Source organism: Mirounga leonina, unplaced genomic scaffold, assembly GCF_011800145.1.
Source record: "Mirounga leonina isolate KUSES-001 unplaced genomic scaffold, KU_Mleo_1.0 Mir_239, whole genome shotgun sequence".
Taxonomy (NCBI): Eukaryota; Metazoa; Chordata; class Mammalia; order Carnivora; family Phocidae; genus Mirounga; species Mirounga leonina.
Window position 1 is genome coordinate 3413706 of NW_023270624.1, and position 25789 is coordinate 3439494.

Genomic DNA, 25789 nt, shown 5'->3' on the forward strand with positions numbered 1-25789 from the left:
GAAAAATCTCAAATAAGCAACCCAATTTGATACCTAGAGGAGCCACAAAAAGAATAACAAACAAAACTCAAAACCAGCAGAAGGAAGTAAATAATAAAAATTCGAGCAAACATAAATGATATAGAAACAAAACAACAGTAGAACTGATAAATGAAACCAGGAGCTGATTCATGAAAAGATCCACAAAATTCATAAACCTTTAGCCAGACTCATCAAAAAGCAAAAAAAGAGGACTCAGATAAAGAAAATTATAAATGAAAGAGGAGAAATAACAACCAACACCACAGGAATACAGACAATTGTTAAGAGAATATTACAAAAAATTATATGCCAACAAATAGGACAACCTAGAAGAAATGGGTAGATTCCTAGAAACATATAACCCACCAAAACTGAAGCAGGAAGAAACTGATTTTTTTTTTTAATTTTATTATGTTATGTTAGTCACCATACAATACATCATTAGTTTTTGATGTGGTGATCCACGATTCATTGGTTTCCTATAACACCCAGTGCTCCATGCAGTACGTGCCCTCCTTAATACCCATCACTGGGCTAACCCATCCCCCCTCCCCCCTCCCCTCTAAAACCCTGTTTGTTTCTCAGAGTCCATAGTCTCTCATGGTTCATCTCCCCCTCCAGTTTCCACCCCCTTCATTCTTCCCTTCCTACTATCCTCTTTTTTTTTTTTTTTAACATATAATGTATTATTTGTTTCAGAGGTACAGGTATGTGATTCCATTCTTACTCTCAGGAAACAAACAGGGTTGCTGGAGTGGTGGGGGGTGGGAGGGATGGGGGGCCTGGGTGATAGACATTGGGGAGGGTATGTGCTATGGTGAGCGCTGTGACTTGTGTGAGACTGATGAATCACATTCCTGTACCTCTGAAAAGTATCTTTTATTTGCTTGAAAGCATAAGACTAACACAATGAAGATTTGGAGTGATTTCTCTGCTTAGTTTTATTTAAGAAATAGTTTGATTATTTTTTGTGAGATTAGTAGATTGATTGATAACCACATTATCAAATTACATTATCTCTTTTGTTTTCACAAGCCCTTTAAGAAAATTAGGAATATATTTGCATACTAAAAGTTATTACCTAACAGGATAGATTGCTAGTTCAAATTTATTCAGTGAGATTTTGGAGTTAAAGATTTAGTGCATGTGTGTTGGCACTCCTTTTTCCAATCCAGAAGAAATTAAACTCAGTAATTCATATTTTTTACTACAGTCTATGAAATTAGACTGCCATGTCATTTCCCATAAGCTGCTCCTTAGAAGAACTCCAGATGGAATCTGAGCCTTCATTCTACTGGTTTTTTGGTAAAAGGGAAGAGAAATGAGACCTTGCTGTGCTGTAACTTCTGGTATGGGGATGGCTATGCCTTGCTTGGCTGTGATAGTAAAATACTGCTTGGAGAAGAGAGAACTACACGGTTTGTTAGATTTTGTAGAAATTATGAATTAGTTTCATATTTTTGGCTAAAAGGAAGTTATAAGGGCATTTCCTATCATGACAAGACAAAACAGAACAACAACAACAAAAAAGCCCTCGGGTTTCCTTCTTTATGTCAATAGCAGACAGAAATTATATATATAGTTATGGTTATAGTTGTTATATTTATAGTTATATATATAGTTATGGTTATGATTGTTATAGTTACACCAAAGCACAGAAGTATGATTGATTTCCCTCTTGACTTCTGCTTCTGAAACTTCCAATTTACACACTAATGATTCCTGGGAATTTGAAGTCCCCTGAGGCATCAAAATCCCTATTATTCTACATCCTTTCTGCACTGTCTCCCAGGCTTCTCTCCAGAGTAATTATCCTTCCCATGTCATCTCCATAAAACCTTTCTACAGGGCAGTTGAGGTCCTTCAGAATTAAATAGAAAAGGACGAAGCTCAGGAGGTATGTCCCCTATCTCTCTCTCCCATGGATTGCTCTCATGGTCTATGACATTGGAGAGAGTCACCCACAACCCACCAGCTTTAAGCTAGACCTCCTCTGGGGACAAGATCAAGAGGATAAATGGCAGGTAGAAATCACAAAACAGAGTGATTTGCTGGAGTTAAACCATCTGTCTCTTTTACTTCTTTAATCAGACAACTTTAGCTACTTTGATTCTACACTTGGCAACATGCCACAAAAAATAGTGAGTAAGGATCTGGTCTGCATATTGTATTTCTTTTGACACTTTTTTTCACTCCTTAGATTGTCCATTAGTTTGCTAATTAACAATCTTTGAAATCCTTCAGAAGGTGAAGACACACACACAAAAATAGAGAAACATCAACTTATTCTTAGAGAATTGAATTTAATAATGCCAGGACACACTTGGAAATGAACACATGGCACACATTGGCCAATTCAAAGCTAAATAGACAGCAATATCATATAAATGGTATAATTATAATTTATTTCTTTTGAAGTTATCCAATCAAATACTTAACATAAAATAAATATTGAACTACACTTCAAATAAAATAATAGGCAGACATATGCAAACTGATACAAAATAGTAACCCATAAAGAAGATTTTTAGATTTAATCAAAGAAAATGACCTGCAGAAATAGTATGAATTAAATTTGAAATCAACTGATAGGTAAAGATATGGAGAGAAAGTAGAAAGGCATTCCCAGGTGACAGGAAATGTGAGGGAAAAACAACAAAAACCACAGCAACAACAAAGAACAAAACAAGATATTTTAATAGGCTGTACTACAAAAGCTGGATGTGGGAAAGATTGAGGTGGTAAAAATTGAAAGTTATAGTAATATGAATGTATAATCAAAGCATTGTATTGATATGATGGGTAACCAGGCACCAGGAACCCACTTCTGTCACTGTCACCAAGCTAATTATATTTTACAAACAGTGAAATAAAGTTTTGTTTTTGTTTTTGTTTTTGTTTTTGTTTGAGAGAGAGAGCACACTTGCATGCACATTGGTGGGGAGGGGCAGAGGAAGAGGGACAGAGGGAGAGAGAGAGAGACTCTTAAGCAGGCTCCCTGCTCAGGCAGAGCCCAACACAGGTCTCGAACTCATGACTCTGAGATCATGACCTGAGCTAAAATCAAGATTTGGCTGCTTACCTCACTGAAATACAACATTTTTTAAATTCTTTGTATAAAGATAATGGTGATGCTTACAATATAGTCCAAAGAATTAGGTTTCCTGGCACAAAGTGACATATTATATATAATATAATATAATATAATATAATATAATATAATATAATATAATATAGTATAGTATAGTATAATAATATAATATAATAACATAATATAATATATAAATGGGAGATTCCAGGGGATGACTAAATCTTGAAAAACATATGTGACAAAATTGCCCAGTAGTAATAGACCAGATAAGGAAGTTATAAGCAAACATAACAGGATACATGACCAGAGTTTGAACAATGTTTAGCTCCAGAGAGTAATAACTGGAAGATATCTAGGATATTAGTAAGGGATTAAGTTTAAAAGTAAACTAGTGCAAATTGTAGGGCTTTTGAAAACCAAGCTATATCTGTGGAGTGTTCAAAAGATAAGTCAAGAAAATATTCAAACATTTTGGAAGAGAGGGTTAATTCAGAAGAGTGACCAGAGATCATGAACAAAAATAAGGATAATTTAAGAAGAAGAGTTGGAGAAAGGAAAGAGAGGAGGAGGATGACAGTGGACATAAAACCAAGGCTAGCATCAACAGCATGAGTAGACAGAGTCAACAATTATACACTACTAATGGAACAAGCAATGGGAAACCAGAAAGCAGACAATAAAAACCAAAGATTGTCCCAATGTGGAGAAAATTGACAGTGATAAGAAAAGAGGTGCAAAAGAGCAATTTCCCCACTTTTGTGGAAATGTTTCATTTCACTCAGATATACAAAACAACAACAACAAAACAAAGAAGAAACAAAAAAGGGGTATATTTGAATAATTATTTCACTTAGTCTGTCATGAATTTTATCCAACTTTTCCCAAATTTTATTTTATTTCACTTTTTAAAGATTTATTTATTTATTTCAGAGAGAGAGAGCACATGAGAGTGGGGAGGGACAGAAGGAGAAACAGAATCCTCAAGCTGACTCTGTGCTGAGTGCAGAGCCCTATATGGGGCTGATCCCATAACCCTGAGATCATGACCTGAGCCAAAACCAAGAGTCAGACGCTCAACCAATTGAGCTACCCAGGTACCCCTAACTTTTCCCAAATTTTAAAAACCAAGTTTTAAAAAAATCCTCTAGAGTCATTGGGAATTTAATAAACTATTGCAAAAATTAATTAATATGAGAATCATTATGGTTCTCCTACTGAATACAGGGCAGATACCAGGGATTAGAGTTGTAGGATGAATGTGACTATAATCATTTACATCTTTGAAAACTGGATTAGGAATGGAGAGTGGGGGTAATTCAAAAGGGGTAAATACACAAGGCACAGTATTACCATGTGAAAAGTATGGTATATGGAAGTGACTCTGTTAGGTAGGTATTCAGTTTCTAAAAGAGTGATCAAAGAAGACAACTGATATCATGATCTGTGGTGGGATCTACCGGGTAGATAAATTCACATATGGCCCTGGTAATTAAAGTTTACAAAACCCGGAGAACCCAAAATATGTTCTCTTAAACCCGAGATTTTTGGGAGAAGTTTGGGAAAAATGGACTTTCCCAGGAATTACGAACTGCCAATAGTTATCAAGCACTTCTAACCAGCTTCAGGAACATTCAGAAAATGTATTCACAGATAAGGAGAGAAAATGAATTTATATTAGGATGATGTCCCAACTTTTTTCCTAGGGTGATGTATAGTACAAATGGACACATTTTGCTTGTTCACATGTAGCCTCAGTCAGGGATTTAAGAGCTAGAGGAAGCATATACAAATTTTCTATCAAAAACAAACAAACAATAAAAATAAAACTATTTCCTTAAAATTTTGTAAGGTATTTACATATTCTAAAGATTTTGTCCATTTTTAGGAAAATGTTTCCAGTATATTGCCAGTGTCCTATTTATTTTTTTATCTTATTAAAAATATTTTATTTAGGGGTGCCTGGTTGGTGCAGTTAAGTGGCCAAATCAGTTTCAGCTCAAGTCATGATCTCAGGGTCTTAAGATTGAGCCTTGCATCAGGCTTCATGCTCAGTGCAGAGTCTGCTTGAGACTCTCTCTTTCTGCCCCTTCTACCTGTACTCTCTCTCTCTGAGATAAATAAATAAAATCTAAAAATATATATATTTTTTAATTTTCTCCAAAAATTTTGTTCTTTTTAAAATGGCATTCAGGTTTTATGTTTTGTTTTCAGTAGATTTCTATGACACATTATAAAATTTTCCATCCAATTGTCTCTATTTTTAAGGTTTTAAGCTATGCACACATATATACACTCACATTTTTATTAGAAATTTCAAATAGTGTTAGTATGATAGACATACAGAGTGACTAATGGCTGTGAATTACTTTTTTTTAAATTTTATTCAATTTCCCATTCTCCTAAGGACAATAGAGATGGATGGGACCAATGAGAGCACCCAGGGAAATTTCATCCTTTTGGGGTTTTCTGACCGCCCCATCTGGAGAGGATCCTCTTTGTGGTCATCTTGATTGCATATCTCCTGACCCTTGTGGGCACCACCACCATCATCCTGGTGTCCCGGCTGGACCTCCACCTCCACATTACCATGTACTTCTTCCTCACCCACCTATCCTTCCTGGACCTCAGTTTCATCACCAGCTCCATCCCTCAGCTGCTCTACAACCTGAATGGGCGTGACAAGACCATCAGCTACACAGGCTGTGCCATCCAGCTCTTCCTATTTCTGGGTCTGGGTGGTGTAGAGTGCCTGCTCCTGGCTGTCATGGCGTATGACCGGTTTTTTGCAGTCTGCAAACCCCTCCACTACATGGTGATCATGAATCCACGCCTCTGCTTGGGTTTAGTGTCCCTTGCTTGGTGCTGTGGTGTGGCCAACTCTTTGATTATGTTCCCAGTGACTCTGTGGCTACCCCGCTGTGGGTACTGCAAAGTAGACCACTTCCTCTGTGAAATGCTTGCCCTGATCTGGATGGCCTGTGTTAATACAGCTGCTGTTGAAGGCATTGCCTTTATTTTGACAGTGGGCATTGTGCTGTCACCCCTGGTATTCATCCTGATCTCCTATGGCTACATCGTTAGAGCTGATTTAAGTATCCAGTCATTCTCAGGGAGGCACAAAGTCTTCAGTACCTGTGGCTCCCATCTCACAGTGGTCTCACTTTTTTATGGAAACATCATCTACATGTACATGCAACCAGGAACCAGCTCCTCCAATGACTAGGGAAAGATTCTCACTCTTTTCTACAACATTGTCACACCACTCCTGAACCCCCTGATCTACACCCTCAGAAACAAAGAGGTGAATGAGGCATTGAGAAGATTGGTTTGGGGAAATCTAGGTTTAAGGAAGAGATTATAATAAAACACAATGATAGCAATGCCCCCTTATGTTAAAATCCTACAAAATATATTTATCCATTATCTTGCATGACTACCCACCTGCCAGAGTTTGGGCATATATCATCACAGTTTATGGCCCAACTTTAGTTTTCTTTTGTGTAAGTAGCACAGGAGTACATAAATTATGATATCAAAAACAATAGTTCTCAAAGGAACATCTATTAATCATTGCTGATGCACAAATATCTAGATGGTTCACATACTGTGCTAAAAATCTAGGGGCAGTGATTGGAGCCATGTTTTCTAGAAAGGAAAGAGAGAGAATAAAAATGAAATTTCTTTTACCCAAACTTTCGGAAATATTTAACCATTAGAGCATATTGGATATTTTATTCTAGTTATTCACTTTTATAAATCTTGATAAGATCTGTCAGCATGGACAAGAATTTATTTTCCACTTTCATTTTCTTACAACAAAACCAACAAAAACAGAAACAACACTTCCATAACAACATGTGGCTGTTATTCCTTTTTATCTATTTATTCATTCAACAGCATTTAGTGAATGGCAAATCTCTTGCAGGCACTGTTCTAGGTGCTGGGATTAAACTTCTGATCAAGAGTGACAAGGCCCTTGATTTTGTGAAATTTACCTATTAATGTGTATGCTGGTGACAATAAATAACAAAAAAATAAAGCTATCATTTATTGATAAAAGTAAATAAAATTTATATATTTAATAATATATATATTTTAAATATATGTGTGTATATGTGTGTGTGTGTGTGTGTGTATAGTGGGAAATAACCATGAAGTTGAGAAAGGTTGGGCAAGATGGAATGCTCTTTGAAGGTCCTTTACCTGCACCCAGATAATGAAAAGGAAGACCTACCACAATCACTCCTGGAGAAGGGATGTTACGTTTAAATTTTGTCAGGTAAGAGTAAGCTCGGCATGCTTTGAGATCAGAAGAATGGCCACTGTGCATACAGTGGGGTTCTAGAGAGATAATAATAATAGAGAGAATCAAAGAAGTAGAAAACGCCAGAGCATGGAGAATCTTACAGGCAATGCTACAGACTAGGAAGTTTACCTGTAGCACAGGACATTGTTGAGAAAATAAACAATATGATTTACAATTTTACAGGTCTACACCATCGGTTCTGCAGAGAATGGATATTTTGGGACAAAAGTGAAAGCAAAAAAGACTACTGCAGTAAATGAGGCAACAGTAGCTAATGCTTTGCAATAAACATTATCAGTGGAAAGAGTAAATTTACAATCAGAGATGTATTTTAGAGATCAAGCAAAGATATGTTCTAAAGGAACTTGTGGACTGAGAAATAATTAGGAATTAAGAATGATGTAATTTGTTGGGGCACCTGGGTGGCTCAGTCATTAAGCCTCTGCCTTCGGCTCAGGTCATGATCCCAGGGTCCTGGGATCGAGCCCTGCCTCGGGCTCTCTGCTCCACGGGAAGCCTGCTTCTCCCTCTCCCACTCCCCCTGCTTGTGCTCCCTCTCTCACTGTGTCTCTCTCTGTCAAATAAATAAATAAAATCTTTAAAAAAATAATGATGCAATTTATAATTTTAACAAATAAGTGTTTATTGGAACATTTTCTGGAATGGAAGTGACTGAAGTAAAAGCAGATATGCAGCTGGGGTAGGGATTCAGATGTTTGCTTTAGACAAATTATGTTTGAAATAAATAATAAATAGTCAAACAAGGATATCAATGTGGTAGTTATATAAAAGGTCAGGAACTCAGGTTAGAAAGGCAGGTTTGGAAATATTAACTGGAATTCACCAGTATACAGATGTTATTTAAATGCCTCAGATTTTATTGCCCATTTATGGGGTAAAAATAGACAAGATAACTGAAGTAAACAAGTTAAAGGAAAAGAAAAAGAAAGAGACTGAAACTAAATCCTAAAATGAATTAATGTTATAAATCAGGCAGAGGAAAAAGGACCAGCAACACATTAGTATTGGGCAGTGTGGTCAATTGTTTGCAAAGATGACTCTTACCAATTACTTATATCTTATGCATGTCTGTAGCCCCGTCCATCCACAGATGAACCCTTCAATATGGTCTGGTCACATGACTCACTTTGGTCAACAGAGTTTGGCAGTTATAATGCTGTACCAATCATGGACCCAGTTCATCAGAGGCTTGGCTGCTACTTTTTTCCCTTGGGATCTAGTTTCCATGTAAATTAAGCTCAGACCACACTGCTGAATGCTAACAGGCAATATGAACAGATAGATCTGGTCAGAACGAGCCAGCCATTCCAGCCTCCAGCACTGTGAATGAGGTCATCCGACCAGAGCCAGACACCCAGCAAATACAGCCTTGTAAGTGGTCCACACTTTCAGAACATGGAACAAAGATTAGACATTCCTGCTAAGCCCTGTCAAAACTTCTGACTCATAAATGACAACAATAATAATGTAGTTTCCACTAGGTTTGAAGATAGTTTGGTTGGCAGAAATAAATAATGACCAGCAATTGAAAGGAAAATAAGTAGTGGGGTTTTGTTTGTTCATTTGTTTTTGTTTTTGTTTTTTGAAACCAAGCTCTAGATGGGGTCATCAAGTGTTTGGAATACTGCTAAGAACATTACAAGAGAAAACATGTAAGTGACCTAACAAAAAGAAGTTGGTGATGTTGACAATAGTTTCAGAGGATCAGTTGAGTACGAAATCCCATTTGGAGCGTGGTGAAGAAAGAAAGAAGATGAAAAAGTGGAAGTTTTGTTAGAATACTCTGTGGTATAAAAAAGGAAACACATAAGTGAGGCAATCCCTCATGGAATGTTTTGATTCATTTAAAAATAGGATATACTAAGTAGGTTTGTAAATTGAAGCTAATATGTAAAGGCAAAGGAAGGATCTATTGATGCCAGAAGTATCTAGTATAAGAACAGGTCTTTAAAAATGGCAAATCTTGGTGAATTCAAGGCTTTCAATAGGAACCAGTACATTTCAGTTGTGATAGGGTAAAAGATGGTGTATATGTAAATGGATGCAAGAGTATGTATTTTTATAGAGATAATGCATGGAGTTCTTCACTGTTTCTATTTCCTCTTTACAATGTAAGAATTAGTCACCAGTTGAAGTACAGTGAGAGGCTGAATGGTGGCAGAGAATGTAGGTTGATATGAAGAGTAGAAAGAAGGTAAAATGTAGTCTTGAACTGGAAAATTGAAAGATCATTGTAGACATAACCCATAATATCTTGCTATGGTTTCTTGTCCTTTGTCATTTTTGGACAAGCATTTAAAATAAAACAAATTAGCACAATGTGAAAATTATTCTTCAAAAGTATGAAGATTTTCAAATACTGGTGAACTATTAGCAGACAGTGAAGTTCTGTGTAGGCAGCATATAGATGGGTCTTTTTTTTTTTTTTCCTTTATCCATTCCAACACCCTATGTCTTTTGATTGGAACATTTATGCCATTTACACTTAAAGTAATTGTTGATAAATATGTAGTTATTTCCATTTGGCTATATGTTTTCTGGTTGTTTTTGTAGTTCTCTCTTTTTTTGTTCTCTTTCTTTGTGATTGATGAGTTTCTTTAGTGTTATGTTAGGGTTTCTTTCTTTTTCTTTTCTTTTTTTTTTTTTTTTTTTTTTGTTACCGTGAGGTTCATATATAAGATTTTAGGGTATGTAGCAGTCTATATTAATTTTGATGGTCCTTTCACATTAAATGCCTTCCTAAAAAGCACTGTCGTTCACTTTCTCTTACACTTTTTATATATATGCTGTCATATTTTACATCTTTTTTTTCATAGTTTTCTTACACCAAATTATGACCATTTCTTTTCCACTTAAAGAAACCCTTTAATTATAATGTTGGTTTAGTGATGATAAACTCCTTTAATTTTTGTTTCTTTAGGAAACTTTATCTCTACTTCAATTCTGAATGATAATCTTGACATGTAGAATATTCTTGGTTATATTTTTTCTTTTTCTTCCTTTTAGCACTTTGAATATATCATGCCCCTCTCTTCTGGCCTGCAAAGTTTCTGCTAATAAATTAACTGGTAGCCTTGTAGAGTTTCCCTTGCATATAGTTTTGTGCTTCTCTCTTGGTACTTTTAACATTCTCTTTTTGTCTTTAACATTTGACATTTTAATTATTGTCAAGGGGGTCATGTGTGGGCCTCCTTGGGTTCATCTTGTTTGAAGCTCTCTGTATGTTTCTTGAATCTGAACATTTATTTTCTTTCCTAGTTCAGGAATTTTTTTAGCTATTATTTCTTCAAATATGTTTTCTGCTCTTTTCTTTGTTTTCTTCTTCTTCTGCCATCCCTATAATGTAAATGATTTGTTTGATTGATGTTGTCCAAGAGATCTCTTAACCTATCCTTATTAATTTTTTTCTGTATTCCCTATTTTTGTTGTTCAGCCTCAGTGTTTTCATTACCCTGTGTTCCAAATTGCTGATATGTTCTTTTGTATCCTCTATCCTACTGTTGATTCCCTGTAGAGTACTTTTATTTAGTTATTATATGCTTCAACTCTGATTTTTCCTTTTACATATATATGTAATATATGTATATAATATATTATATTACAATATTTCATTGAAGTTCTCACTGAGTTCTTCTACTCTTCTATCCAGCTCGGTGTACACCTTTATGATCATTACTTTAATTTTTTTATCAAGCATATTGCTTATTTCTATTTAATTTAGTTATTTTTCTGAGGTTTGTCTTGTTCTTTCTTTGGAGCATATTTCTCTGTCTCCCCATTGTGATTGACTTTTTGTGCTTATTTCAATGGATTAGGTGGAACAGTTACTTTTTCTAAACTTGAAAGAATGGTCTTATGTATGTTCATTCCCTATGTAGACTATGTGTGCTTGGTGACTCTTGCTGCTTGGCTGGACCTGGGGCTGGTATGGGCTGGGGGTTCTGGGGCTCTCCACATAGCATATTCCCTGGCAAGATAGCTAAGGCTACAAAGGGTGCAAGCCAGAGTGTCCCAAGACTCTATGCAGGGAGCAACTTGGCAGGATAGCTGAAGCTGAAGAGGATGTTATCCAAGTTTTCTCAGGGCTCTCTGTGCAGAGAGTTCCCTGGCAGTGTGCCTGGAGCTGAGGTGGGTTGCAGGCCAGGAGGTTTCAAGTCTTTCAGCATAACAGGCATCATGGAAGGACAGCTAAACTGCAATGGGGGCAGATCAGGGTTCCAGCATTCTCAGCACAGAGGGCACACTATCAGGACATATGAAGCTGATGTGGATGTCAGCCAGGGGATCTTGCGGCTCTCCATACAACTGTCACCCTGTCAGAACAGCTAAAGCTGAAGTCAGTGCAGGCCAGTGTGCCCTAGAGTTCCATGCACTGAGGGTACCCTGGCTGGACAGCTGAAGCTCAAATGGTACAAGCTGGGTTATGCTGGGTGTTCTGTGCAGAGGATGCCCTGGTGGGGCAGCTAGAGATGAAGGAGGTGATGTGCAAGCCAGGAAGTCTCTGGGCTGTGTGCACAGAAAGTGCCCTGGCAGAATAGCTGAAACTAAAGTGGGTACAAACAGGGGGGACCTGGGGCTCTACACACAGAGGGCACTTTGGCAGGATAGTTGAAATAGATGTAAACCTGGGTGTTTCAAGACTCTGCACAGAGGCTGCCCTAGAGTTGTGGCTGGAGCTGAGGTGGGGTATAGGCTGGAAGGTCCTGGGGCACTCCATGCAGTGGGTACCCTGTCAGGAAATCTACATTTAATGTGGGCATGTGCTGGTGTGGTCCATGGGCTCTCCATGCAATATGTGCCCACACAGGACAGCTTAAGATGAGTTGTGTACAAAGCTGGGTGTCTCAAGGTGCTCAGGGCAAATGTGCCATGGTTGGGTGACTGGGGTCAATGTAGGAATGAACCAGGAGTTCATGGGTCTCTGTGCACAGGGGCACACTGGCAAAATGGCTGGATCTGAAGTAGACATCAGCCAGGACATTCTGGAGTGCTCTGTGCCAAGGGTGCCTTAGCAAGCCATCTGAAGCCAAAGTGGTACGAGCCTGGAGTGTTCTGGGGGTGCTGTACACTTTTGTCAACTTGGCACAAAGGCTAGAACTGTAGTTGATGCTAACCAGAATGTCCTAGTGTGCACTGCCTTGTGGCCACCTTGGTGTGATAGCTGGAGCTGATAATAGGCTAGGGCTGCTGGGCTCACTAAGGTGCAGTTCAGTTGGGATGCCCTGACTATGCACTGGTCTGTGCTTTCAAGGTGTGGGAGGTATGTAAACTTTGTCTCTCAGTCAATCCCACCCCAAGAATATTCTAGCAGCTCCCTCACCTTTTGGGAGTGTTCGAGGTCTGGCTCTTTATGTATTAATTTTTCTTTACAACCTCAGCTCTTTTATTGTGTCCCAGTACAACGGGGACTGGTGTAAACTACTAGACTTGGGGCTTGTTGAAGTAGCAACCTGGCTATAGGTTCCAGACCCTGCTCTGGTCTGCACTTCCACGGTGGAGGGGGAGCATAAACTATGTCACTCTCCATTCACTCTGACCTAGAGAGAGCTCCAGTAGTCCCTTTGCCATTTGGAGGAGTTCAAGGGCTGGCTGTTTTATTAACTAGTTGCTCTTTTCAACTGTGGCTATTTTTCTGTGCCGAAGGAAAGTTAAATCTATTCCCAGTTCCTAAGCAGTATCCCTCCCCACTGCAGTTCAAAACATCAGAGGTAGGTGTTCCTTTCATGATTGTGTCTGTCTCTCTTGCTATTCTTTTAATGTTCATTTTTACTTTGGTTGTGCAGAAGTTGATCAGTCAGTCTTCAGTTTTTCAGGAGAAATTATTCTATAAATAGGTGTAACTTGGTGTGTTCTGTAGAGGAGATGAGTTCAGGGTCTTCCTATGTCACCATCTTAGACCAGAACTCTCCTCTAGTGTTTTTTTTTTTTTTCAGTTATTTAATTTTTCATCTCTAACTTGTTCTGTTTGATATTTTCAATCTCTGTTTAAGTTCTCATTGAATACATTCACTTTTTTTTTTTCCTCTAGATCCAGTGAGTATCTTTCTGACCATTATTTTGAATTCCTTATCAGGCATTTTGCTTACCTCCATTTCATTTAACTCTTTTGCTGTGAATTTGTCTGTTCTTTCATTTGGGACATATCCCTCTGTCTCTTCATTTTATCTAAATCTCTGTTTGTTTCTATGTGTTAGGGAGGTTTGTTACCCCTCCTTGTCTTGAAAGTAGTGGCATTGTGTAGAAGAGGTCCTCTGGTGCCCTGTAGCACAATGCACCTGGTGACTGGAACCAGGTGCTCTGGTGTTATCTCCTGTGTGGTCTGTGTATGTCCTAGTGTTGTGGTTGAATCATATTTTCCTTCAGTCTAGCCACCTACAATGACCCACTTTGTTTGTTGTGCATGCACTGAGTAGGGTTTGTTTCTTGCACTGTCGAGGTGCCTATCTGAGGCAGTGGTGGGCTCATAGATGGGTAGGTTCAGCAGTCAGACTACAGGTCTGCAGTTCGTCTCTCCACCCCAGGTGTGGGAACACCTACTGGGCAAGCTAAAAGGCTGGCCTATTGAAACTGCTTGTGTGCTCTTGTGTGGGATTATCTCCCCCTCTTCCCAGGGCAGGAGTCACTTGGGAGTGGTAGTTGTCCCTGTTAGGGCTACTTTCAGGGTGTGGAAAGGCAAGATCTGCTTTGGAAAGATGCCTACCAAAGCAGGCAGATTGAATGTGGCTGGTCTGCAGGGAAACATGAGGGTGGAGCACATGGTGTTAGTAAGATGGGTGGAGAGTGTTAGCTTTGGTTTGCATTAAGTCTCTGGCTATCTAAGCTGGCAAAAGAGGAAGAGAAATGACATCCACCAGCACTTTTGCTCTTAGAGAAGTCTCCTGAATATCCCTGCCTCTCCAGTGCATGTTCTTAGATTAGCAAATGAATCTTTACATACACACCAGATGCTTTTCAAACTGTTGTTTCTGTGCTGTATCTCAGGCAGGATTATTTATTAGGCTGGATCTTTAAGGGTGGGGACTTGGTTTCATATCTCACTTGGCTCTCACAGAGTTAAGCCCTCTGATGTTTAAAGTATCCAGGGGTAGACTCTGCTGATTTTAGGTAGCTCCTGAATTTAAGCCCCACTGATTTTCAAAGCTAGATGTTATGGGGACTCATCTCCCAATACAGGTCTCCAGTGCCTAGGATGCCTGGAATGGGGTCTAATTCTTTCACTTCTATACACTTGTGGTGTCCTTTCTGTTCCTGGTTAATCTTGCCAAGGGGAGATGGCTCCCAACCATGTCTCTGCCCCTTCCACCCTTTATGATGTGGCCTCCTCTCTAGTATTAACTGTGGAAGGTCTGTCCTGTTAGTCTTTGGGTAATTTTCAGTTACTTTTACAGATGTAGCTGTTACTCAGTGTATCTGTGGGACAAGGTGACTTCAGGAATCTCCTGTTCCACCATCTTCCTCCTGTTTTCACCTTTTATTTCTTTTTTATTTCCAAATATCTCTGGCTAGAACTTCTAATACTATATGATTAGAAACGTTGGAAGGGGTCATCTTTGTCTTGTTCCCAAACATACAGAAAATCGTACATTCTTACACCATGGAGTATAATGTAAGTTGTGGGGTTCTGATATGTGCCTTTACTATAAGGTAATATGTTTATATTTCTAGTGTTTTGAGTATTTTTTATTATGTTCAGTTAGTCACTGTATAGTACATAGTTTTTGATGTAGTGTTCAATGATTCATTAGTTAAGTATAACACCCAGTGCTCATCACAGCACATGCCCTCCTTAATGCCCATCACCCAGTTACACCATCCCCCCACCTTCCTCCCCTCTGACTCCCTCAGATTGTTTCCTAGGGTCCATAGTCTCTCATGGTTCATCTCCCTCTCTGATTTCTCCCCATTTGGATTTCCTTCCCTTCCCCTATGGTCCTCTGTGCTATTGCTTATGATCCACATATGAATGAAACCATATGATATTTGTCTTTCTCTGCTTGATTTACTTCACCTAACATAATCCCCTCCTGTTCCATTCTTGTCAATGCAAATGGTGGGTATTCATCATTTTTGATGGCTGAATAGTATTCCATTGTGTATATGTACCACATCTTCTTTATCCATTCATCTGTTGTAGGGCATCTCCGCTTCTTCCACATTTGGCTATTGTAGACATTGCTGCTATGAACACTGGGGTGAACATGCCCCTTCTTTTCACTACGTCTGTATCTTTGGGATAAATAGCTTGTAATGCTGGGTGGTAGGGTAGCTCTATTATTAACATCTTAAGGAATCTCCATACTGTTTTCCAGAGTGGATGTACCAACTTGCATTCCCACCAACAGTGTAAAAGGGTTCCCCTTTCTCCACAACCTCACCAACATTTGTTATTTCCTGTTTTGTTAATTTCTACCATTCTAACTGGTGTAAGGTGGTATCCCAGTGTGGTTTTGATTTGTATTCCCCTGATAGTTAGTGATGTTGAGCATATTTTCATGTGTCTGTTAGCCACTTCTATGTCTTTTTTGGAGAAGTGTCTATTCATGTCTTATGCCCATTTTTTGACTGGGTTATGTGTTTTTTGAGTGTTGAGTTTGAGAAGTTCTTTATAAATCTTGGATATCAGCCCTTTATCTGTAATGTCATTTGCAAATAACTTCTCCCATTCCATGGGCTGTCTCTTAGTTTTGTTGACTGTTTCCTTTGCTGTGCAGAAGCTTTTAATCTTGATGAAGTCCCAAAAGTTCATTTTTGCTTTTGTTTCCCTTGCATTTGGAGACATGTCTTGAAAGAAGTTACTGTGGCCGATGTTGAAGAGGTAACTGCCTATGTTCTCCTGTAGGATTTTGATGGAATCCTGTCTCACATTGAGGTCTTTTATCCATTTAAAGTTTATCTTTGTGTATGGTGTAAGGGAATGGTCCAGTTTCATTCTTCTATATGTAGCTGTCCAATTTTCCCAGCACCATTTGTTGAAGAGATTGCCTTTTTTCTATTGGATATTTTTTCCTGATTTGTCAAAGATCAGTTGACCATAGAGTTGAGGGGCCATTTCTGGAGTCTCTATTCTGTTCCATTGGTCTGTGTGTCTGTTTTGTGCTAATACCATGCTGTTTTGCTGATCAAAGCTTTGTAATATAGCTTGAAGTCAGGCAGTGTGATGCCACCAACTTTGTTTTTCTTTTTCATCATTCCCTTGGCAATTCATGGTCTTTTCTGGTTCCCTACAAATTTTAGGATTTTTTGTTCCAGCTCTTTGAAAGATGCCAATGGTATTTTAATAAGGGTGGCTTTGAAAGTGTTAATTTCTCTGGGGAGGATAGACATTTTAACAATGTTTATTCTTCTATTCCAAGAGCATAGAATATTTTTCTGTCTTCTTCTGTCTTCCTTAATTTCTTTCATAAGTGTTCTGTAGTTTCTAGAGTATAGATCCTTCACCTCTTTAGTTAGGTTTATTCCTAAGTATCTTATGGTTTTTGTTGCTGTTGTGAATGAAATTGATTCCTTAATTTCTCTTTCTACAGTTACATTGTTAGTGTATAGAAAATAAACTGATTTCTGTGCATTGATTTTGTATCCTGCCATATTACTGAATTGCTGTATGAGTTCTAGTAATTTGGGGGTGGAGTCTTTGGGTTTTCCACATAAAGTATCATGTCATGTGTGAAAAGAGAGAGTTTGACTTCTTCTTTGCCAATTTGGATTCCTTTAATTTCTTTTTGTTGTCTGATTGTTCTTGCTAGGAATTCTAGTGCTATGTTGAATAATAGTGGTGAGTGGGCATCCTTGTCTTGTTCCTGATCTTAAGGGAAAGGCTCTCACCTTTTCACCATTGAAAATGATATTCACTATGGGCTTTTCATAGATGGATTTTATGATATTGAGGAATGTTTCCTCTATCCCTATACACTGAAGACTTTTTATCAGGAACAGATGTTGTATTGATCAAATGCTTTTTCTGCATCAATTGACAAGACAAGAATATGGTTCTTGTCTTCTCTTTTATTGATGTGCTCTACCACATTGATTGATTTGCAAATGTTGAATCACCCTTGCATCCCAGGCATAAAACCAACTTGGTCATGATGGATAATTCTCTTAATGTACTGTTGGATCCTGTTAGTTAGGATCTTGAGAATTTTGGCATCCATGCTCATCAGGGATATTGGTCTGTAATTCTCCTTTTTGATGGGATCTTTGCCTGGTTTGGGGATCAGAGATCAATTGTTTATGCTGGCCTCATAGAATGAGTCTGGAAGCTTTCTTTCTGTTTCTATTTTTTGAAACAGCTTCAAGAGACTAAGTATTATTTCTTCTTTGAATGTTTGGTAGAATTCCCCTGGAAATAGATCAGGCCCTAGACTTTTGTTTTTGTGGGAGGTTTTTGATCATTGCTTCCATTTCATTACTGGTTATTGGTCTATTCAGATTGTCAATTTCTTCCTGTTTCAGTCTTGGTAGTTTATAAGTTTCCAGGAAGGCATCCATTTCTTCCAGGTTGCTTAATTTATAGGCATATAGTTATTGATAATAATTTTTAATAATTGTTTCTATTTCCTTGGTGTTAGTCATGATCTCTCCCCTTTCATTCATAATTTTATTAATTTGGGTCCTCTTTCTTTTCTTTTGGATAAGTATGGCCAGTGGTTTAATGATCTTACTAATTCTTTCAAAGAACCAGCTTCTAGTTTCATTGATCTGCTCTACTGTATTTCTGGTTTCTAATTCATTGATCTCTGCTCTAATCTTAATTAGTTCTCTTCTTGAGTGTGGCTTAGGGTATATTTGTTGTTCTTTTTCCAATTCTATAAGGTATAAAGTTAGTTTGTGTAGTTGGGATTTTTCTTTCTTTCTTTCTTTTTTTTTTTTTTTTTTTTTTTTTTTTTTTTTTTTTTTTTTTGAGTGAGGCTTGGATGACTATGTATTTCCCCTTAGGGCCGTCTTTGCAGCATCCCATAGGTTCTGGACCAATATGTTTTTTGGGTTTTTTTTGTTATTTTTTTTATTATATTTATATATTTATTTTTACTCTTATATTAATCCCCATACATTACATCATTAGTTTGAGATGAAGTGTTCCATGATTCATTGTTTGTGCATAACACCCAGTGCCCCATGCAGAATGTGCCCTCCTCAATACCCACCACCAGGTTAACCCATCCTCCCACCCCCCTCCCCTCTAGAACCCTGTTTGTTTTTCAGAGTCCATTGTCTCTCATGGTTCGTCTACCCCTCCAATTTCCCCCGCTTCATTCTTCCCCTCCCACTAACTTCTTCTTCTTTTTCTTTTTTTTTTTCTTAACATATATTGCATTATTTGTTTCAGAGGTACAGATCTAAGATTCAACAGTCTTGCACAATTCACCGTGCTTACCAGAGCACATACCCTCCCCAGTGTCTATCACCCAGTCACCCCATCCCTCCCACCCCACCCCCCACTCCAGCAACCCTCAGTTTGTTTCCTGCGATTAAGAATTCCTCATATCAGTGAGATCATATGATACATGTCTTTCTCTGTTTGACTTATTTCACTCAATATAATACCCTCCAGTTCCATCCACGTCATTGCAAATGGCAAGATCTCATTCCTTTTGATGGCTGCATAATATTCCATTGTATATATATACCACATCTTCTTTAGCCATTCATCTGTTGATGGACATCTTGGCTCTTTCCACAGTTTGGCTATTGTGGATATTGCTGCTATAAACATCGGGGTGCACGTACCCCTTCGGATCCCTACTTTTATATCTTTGGGGTAAATACCCAGTAGTGCAATTGCTGGATCATATGGTAGCTCTATTTTCAACTTTTTGAGGAACCTCCATACAGTTTTCCAGAGTGGCTGCACCAGCTTGCATTCCCACCAACAGTGTAGGAGGGTTCCCCTTTCTCTGCATCCCCGCCAACATCTGTCGTTTCCTGACTTGTTAATTTTAGCCATTCTGACTGGTGTGAGGTGGTATCTCATTGACGTTTTGATTTGGATTTCCCTGATGCTGAGCAATATTGAGCACTTTTTCATGTGTCTGTTGGCCATTTGGATGTCTTCTTTGGAAAAAATGTCTGTTCATGTCTTCTGCCCATTTCTTGATTGGATTCTTTGTTCTTTGGGTGTTGAGTTTGATGAGTTCTTTATAGATTTTGGATACTAGCCCTTTATCTGATATGTCATTTGCAAATATCTTCTCCCATTCTGTCGGTTGTCTTTTGGTTTTCTTGACTGTTTCCTTTGCTTTGCAAAAGCTTTTTATCTTGATGAAGTCCCAATAGTTCATTTTAGCCCTTGCTTCCCTTACCTTTGGCGATGTTTCTAGGAAGAAGTTGCGGCTGAGATCGAAGAGGTTGCTGCCTGTGTTCTCCTTTAGGATGTTGATGGACTCCTGTCTCACATTGAGGTCTTTCAACCATTTGGAGTCTATTTTTGTGTGTGGTGTAAGGAAATGGTCCAGTTTCATTCTTCTGCATGTGGCTATCCAATTTTCCCAACACCATTTGTTGAAGAGACTGTCTTTTTTCCATTGGACATTCTTTCCTGCTTTGTCAAAGATTAGTTGACCATAGAGTTGAGGGTCCATTTCTGGGCTCTCTATTCTGTTCCATTGATCTCTGTGTCTGTTTTTGTGCCAGTACCATGCTGTCTTGATGATGACAGCTTTGTAATAGAGCTGGAAGTCCGGAATTGTGATGCCGCCGGCTTTGCTTTTCTTTTTCAACATTCCTCTGGCTCTGTGGGGTCTTTTCTGGTTCCATACAAATTTTAGGATGATTTGTTCCATTTCTTTGAAAAAAGTGGATGGTATTTTGATGGCGATTGCATTGAATGTGTAGATTGCTCTAGGTAGCATTGACATCTTCACAATATTTGTTCTTCCAATCCATGAGCATGGAACGTTTTTCCATTTCTTTGTGTCTTCCTCAATTTCTTTCATGAGTATTTTATAGTTTTCTGAGTACAGATCCTTTGTCTCTTTGGTTAGATTTATTCCTAGGTATCTTATGGTTTTGGGTGAATTGTAAATGGGATCAACTCCTTAATTTCTCTTTCTTCTGTCTTGTTGTTGGTGTATAGGAATGCCACTGACTTCTGTGCATTGATTTTATATCCTTCCACTTTACTGAATTCCTGTATGAGTTCTAGCAGTTTTGGGGTGGAGTCTTTTGGATTTTCCACATAAAGTATCATATCATCTGCAAAGAGTGAGAGTTTGACTTCTTCTTTGCCAATTTGGATGCCTTTGATTTCTTTTTGTTGTCTGATTGCTGTGGCTAGGGCTTCCAATACTATGTTGAATAGCAGTGGTGAGAGTGGACATCCCTGCTGCGTTCCTGACTTTAGGGGGAAAGCTCTCAGTTTTTCCCCATTGAGAATGATATTCGCTGTAGGTTTTTCATAGATGGCTTTTATGATATTGAGGTATGTCCCCTCTATCCCTATACTCTGAAGAGTTTTGATCAAGAAAGGATGCTGTACTTTGTCAAAAGCTTTTTCTGCATCTATTGAGAGGATCATATGATTCTTGTTCTTTCTTTTGTTAATGTATTGTATCACATTGATTGATTTGCGGATGTTGAACCAACCTTGCAGCCCAGGGATAAATCCCACTTGGTCGTGGTGAATAATCCTTTTAATGTACTGTTGGATCCTATTGGCTAGTATTTTGGTGAGAATTTTTGCATCCATGTTCATCAGGGATATTGGTCTGTAATTCTCCTTTTTGATGGGGTCTTTGTCTGGTTTTGGGATCAAGGTAATGCTGGCCTCATAAAATGAGTTTGGAAGTTTTCCTTCCGTTTCTATTTTTTGGAACAGTTTCAGAAGAATAGGTTTTAATTCTTCTTGAAATGTTTGGTAGAATTCCCCTGGGAAGCCATCTGGCCCTGGGCTTTTCTTTTTGGGAGATTTTTGATGACTGCTTCAGTTTCCTTAGTGGTTATACGTCTGTTCAGGTTTTCTATTTCATCCTGGTTCAGTTTTGGTAGTTGATACATCTCTAGGAATGCATCCACATATTCCAGGTTATCTAATTTGCTGGCATAGAGTTGCTCATAATATGTTCTTATAATTGTTTGTATTTCTTTGGTGTTGGTTGTGATCTCTCCTCTTTCATTCATGATTTTGTTGATTTGGGTCATTTCTCTTCTCTTTTTGATAAGTCTGGCCAGGAGTTTATCAATCTTGCTAATTCTTTCAAAGAACCAGCTCCTAGTTACATCGATCTGTTCTACTGTTCTTTTAGTTTCCATTTCATTGATTTCTGCTCTGATCTTTATTATTTCTCTTCTTCTGCTGGGTTTAGGCTTTATTTGCTGTTCTTTCTCCAGCTCCTTTAGGTGGAGGGTTAGGTTGTGTACTTGAGACCTTTCTTGTTTCTTGAGAAAGGCTTGTATTGCTATATACTTTCCTCTTAGGACTGCCTTTGCTACATCGCACAGATTTTGAACAGTTGTGTTTTCATTTTCATTGGTTGCCATGTATTTTTTTAATTCTTCTTTAATTTCCTGGTTGACCCATTCATTCTTCAGTAGGATGCTCTTCAGCCTCCATGTATTTGAGTTCTTTCCGACTTTCCTCTTGTGATTGAGTTCTAGTTTCAAAGCATTGTGGTCTGAAAATAGGCAGGGAATGATCCCAATCTTTTGGTACCGGTTGAGACCTGATTTATGACCTAGGATGTGATCTATTCTGGAGAATGTTCCATGGGTACTAGAGAAGAATGTGTATTCCGTTGCTTTGGGCTGGAATGTTCTGAATATGGCTGTGAAGTCCATTTGGTCCAGTGTGTCATTTAAAGTCTTTATTTCCTTGTTGATCTTTTGCTTAGACGATCTGTCCATTTCAGTGAAGGGGGTGTTAAAGTCCCCCACTATTATTGTATTGTTGTCGATGTGTTTCTTTGCTTTTGTTATTAATTGCCTTATATAATTGCCTGCTCCCATGTTAGGGGCATAGATATTTACAATTGTTAGAGCTTCTTGTTGGATAGATCCTATAAGTAGGATATAGTGTCCTTCCTCATCTCTTATTACAGTCTTTGGTTTAATATCTAATTTGTCTGATATAAGGATTGCCACCCCAGCTTTCTTTTGGTGTCCATTAGCATGGTAAATGGTTTTCCACCCCCTCACTTTCAATCTGGGGGTGTCTTTGGGTCTAAAATGAGTCTCTTGCAGACAGCATATCGATGGGTCTTGTTTTTTAATCCAGTCTGTTAGCCTGTGTCTTTTGATTGGGGCATTGAGCCCATTTACATTCAGGGTAACTATTGAAAGATAAGAATTTAGTGCCATTGTATTGCCTGTAAGGTGACTGTTACCGTATATTGTCTGTGTTCCTTTCTGGTCTATGTTGCTTTTGGGCTCTCTCTTTGCTTAGAGGACCCCTTTCAAGATTTCCTGTAGGGCTGGTTTTGTGTTTGCAAATTCCTTTAGTTTTTGTTTGTCCTGGAAGCTTTTTATCTCTCCTTCAATTTTCAATGACAGCCTAGCTGGATAGAGTATTCTTGGCTGCATATTTTTCTCATTTAATGCTCTGAATATATCCTGCCAGTCCTTTCTGGCCTGCCAGGTCTCTGTGGATAGGTCTCTCGCCAATCTAATGTTTCTACCCTTGTAGGTTACATATCTCTTTTCCCGAGCTGCTTTCAGGATTTTCTCTTTATCTATGAGACTCGTAAGTTTTACTATTAGATGTCAGGGTGTTGACTTATTTTTATTGATTTTGAGAGGGGTTCTCTGTGCTTCCTGGATTTTGATGCCTGTTTCCTTCCCCAAATTAGGGAAGTTCTCTGCTATAATTTGCTCCATTATACCTTCTGCCCCTCTCTCTCTTTCTTCTTCTTCTGGGATCCCAATTATTCTAATGTTGTTTTGTCTTATGGTATTGCTTATCTCTCGAATTCTGCCCTCGTGATCCAGTAGTTGTTTATCTCTCTTTTTCTCAGCTTCTTTATTTTCCATCACTTCATCTTCTATATTACTGATGCTCTCTTCTGCCTCATTTATTCTAGCAGTTAGCTCCCCCATTTTTGATTGCACCTCATTAATAGCCTTTTTGATTTCTACTTGGTTGGATTTTAGCTCTTTTACTTCTCCAGAAAGGGTTTCTCTAATAACTTCCATATTTTTTTCAAGCCCAGCTAGTATCTTTAAAGTGATGATTCTGAACTCTAGATCTGACATCGTACTAATGTCTGTATTGAGTAGGTCCCTGGCAGTCGGTACTACCTCTTGTTCTTTTTGTTGAGATGATTTTTTCCGTCTTGTCATTTTGTGCAGAGGAGAATAGAGTAATGAGAGAACAAAATGCTAGCAGAGTAACCACGTCCCCAGAAAATATCCTCTAAACAAATCAGAAAAGACCTGAAGCAGTTGAAAAAGAAACGGAAAGAGAGAAAAAAGAAAAAGAAAAAGAAAAAAAAGAAAAGAAAAAGATAAAGATAAACACAAACACAAACAAAACAAAACAAAACAACAACAAAAAACCAGAATGTGATCAAATATGATCAGGCTGGTATATAGATCAGTGCCACACACTAGATTTGGGGTGTATTTTGGTCTTTTAGAAGAAAGTGCCTCCCAAAATTTTAAAGAAAGAAAAACTTATATATGTACAAAAATAAGGGTTGATATGATGAAGGGATGGAATATGACTGTAAAGATGGAAATTATAAAAAATTTTATAAAAGGAATTGATAAGAAGTTGTTTGAAAAAAAAAGAAGAGGATTTAAAAAAAGAAAAAAAGAAAAAGAAAAAAACAAAAAGGGGAGAGGATGTGATCAGGCAGGGGAATAGAAAACACCATATACTAGAGATTTAGGGTATATTTTAATCTGTTAGAAGAAACTATCTCAAAATTTTAAAGAGAGAACAACTTATATATATAAGCCAAAAATATGGGTAACTACTATGAAGGGATAGAATATGACTCTAAAAATGAAAAATAAAAATGTTTTTTTTTTAAAAAAAGGGATTGATAAGATGTTGGTTGTAAAAGGGAAAAAGAAAAATTCAAAAAGAAATAAAAAGGCAAAAAGACAGTTAAAAAAAAATTAACTTTGAAAGACTAAAGAATCATGGTAAAAAAGCCATGAATTCTATGTGCAGTAGTCCCCTAGCGCTGGAGTTCTGCCGTTCTCATTGATTGGTAAACTTGGTCTTGGCTGGCTGTTCTCGCTGATCTTCTGGGGAGGGACCTGTTGCTGTGGTTTCCAAATGTCTCTGCCGGAGGCAGAATTACCCCGCCCTTGCCCCCTCCCGGCTAAGTATTCTGCTTGGGTTTGCTCTCCGGGGCTTTTGTTCCCTGCGAGCTTTCCGTACAGCTTTGGAGGCAGAGAGTGAAAATGGCGGCCTCCCAATCTCCGCCCCAGAGGAGCCGAGAACTCGGGGCCCCGCTCCTCAGTGAGCCCCCAGAGAAAAGCCATCAGTCACTCCTGTCTCCCCGGTCTCCGGCCGCACTCCGTGCTCGCCCAGCCTGTGACCGCACGTTTCTGTCTCTGGCACCTGACCCCGGGTGGAGTCTCCAAACCCAGCAGATCCCTGTGGTGCACTCCCGCGCGGTTCCTCCTGGGGAAGGAAGGTGAGTCTCCCCGGATCTGCCGCTTGTTGGGTCCCTGCTGGAGGAGCAGGGGCCCGACTGTGCCGCGGAATACGGTTTATGTCAACCCCGAGCTGAGAGCCCGCGCCTGGGCTCCGCCTCTGCAGCCGGCTTCCCTGCTCCGATACCTGGGAGCTCTGCCACACTCAGGCACCCCCGGTCTTTCTGTGACCCCGAGGGTCCTGAGACCACACTGTCCCGGAGGGTTCCACCCCCCGCTTAGCCACCAGAGTGACGTCCCTCAGCGGAGCAGACTTTTAAAAGTTCCGATTTTGTGCTCTGTGGTTCTATCACTTGCCAGAAGCGGCCGACGGAGGCCCCTCCCCCGCCGTCTATCCTCCCAAATATCACCTCGGATTCACTTCTCCGCACGTCCTACCTTCCAGAAAGTGGTCGCTTTTCTGATGAGAGAGTTATTGCTCTTCTTTTCTTCAATCTCCTGTTGAGTTTGTAGGTGTTCAGAATGGTTTGATCCCTATCCAGCTGAATTCCTGAGAGGAGACGAAATCCAGGTCTCCTACTCCTCTGCCATCTTGCTCCGCCATGGACCAATATATTTTTGTTCTCATTGGTTTCCATGAATTGTTTAAGTCCTTCATTGATTTTCCTGGTTGACCCCAACATTCTTAAGCAGGATGGTATTTAGCTTCCAAGTGTTTGAATTTCTTCCAAATTGTTTTCTTATGATTGAGTTCCACTTTCAAAGCACTGAGGTCTGAGAATATGCAGGGAATAATCTCAATTTTTGGTATT

General features: G+C 38.9%; 1 protein-coding gene across 1 annotated transcript; it reads left to right on the forward strand.

Annotated features, from left to right (window-relative positions):
* The first annotated feature begins 5699 nt into the window (after nucleotides 1-5699).
* On the forward strand, nucleotides 5700-6478 carry LOC118026495 (olfactory receptor 2W3-like). Its single transcript, XM_035029349.1, has one exon. The coding sequence runs from the start codon at nucleotides 5700-5702 to the stop codon at nucleotides 6333-6335; it is 636 nt and encodes a 211-aa protein (XP_034885240.1). The 3' UTR covers nucleotides 6336-6478.
* Nucleotides 6479-25789: the final 19311 nt, after the last annotated feature.

Coding starts and splice junctions, on each gene's coding strand:
- LOC118026495 (XM_035029349.1), top strand. CDS start 5,700: ATGTACTTCTTCCTCACCCACCTATCCTTCCTGGACCTCAGTTTCATC.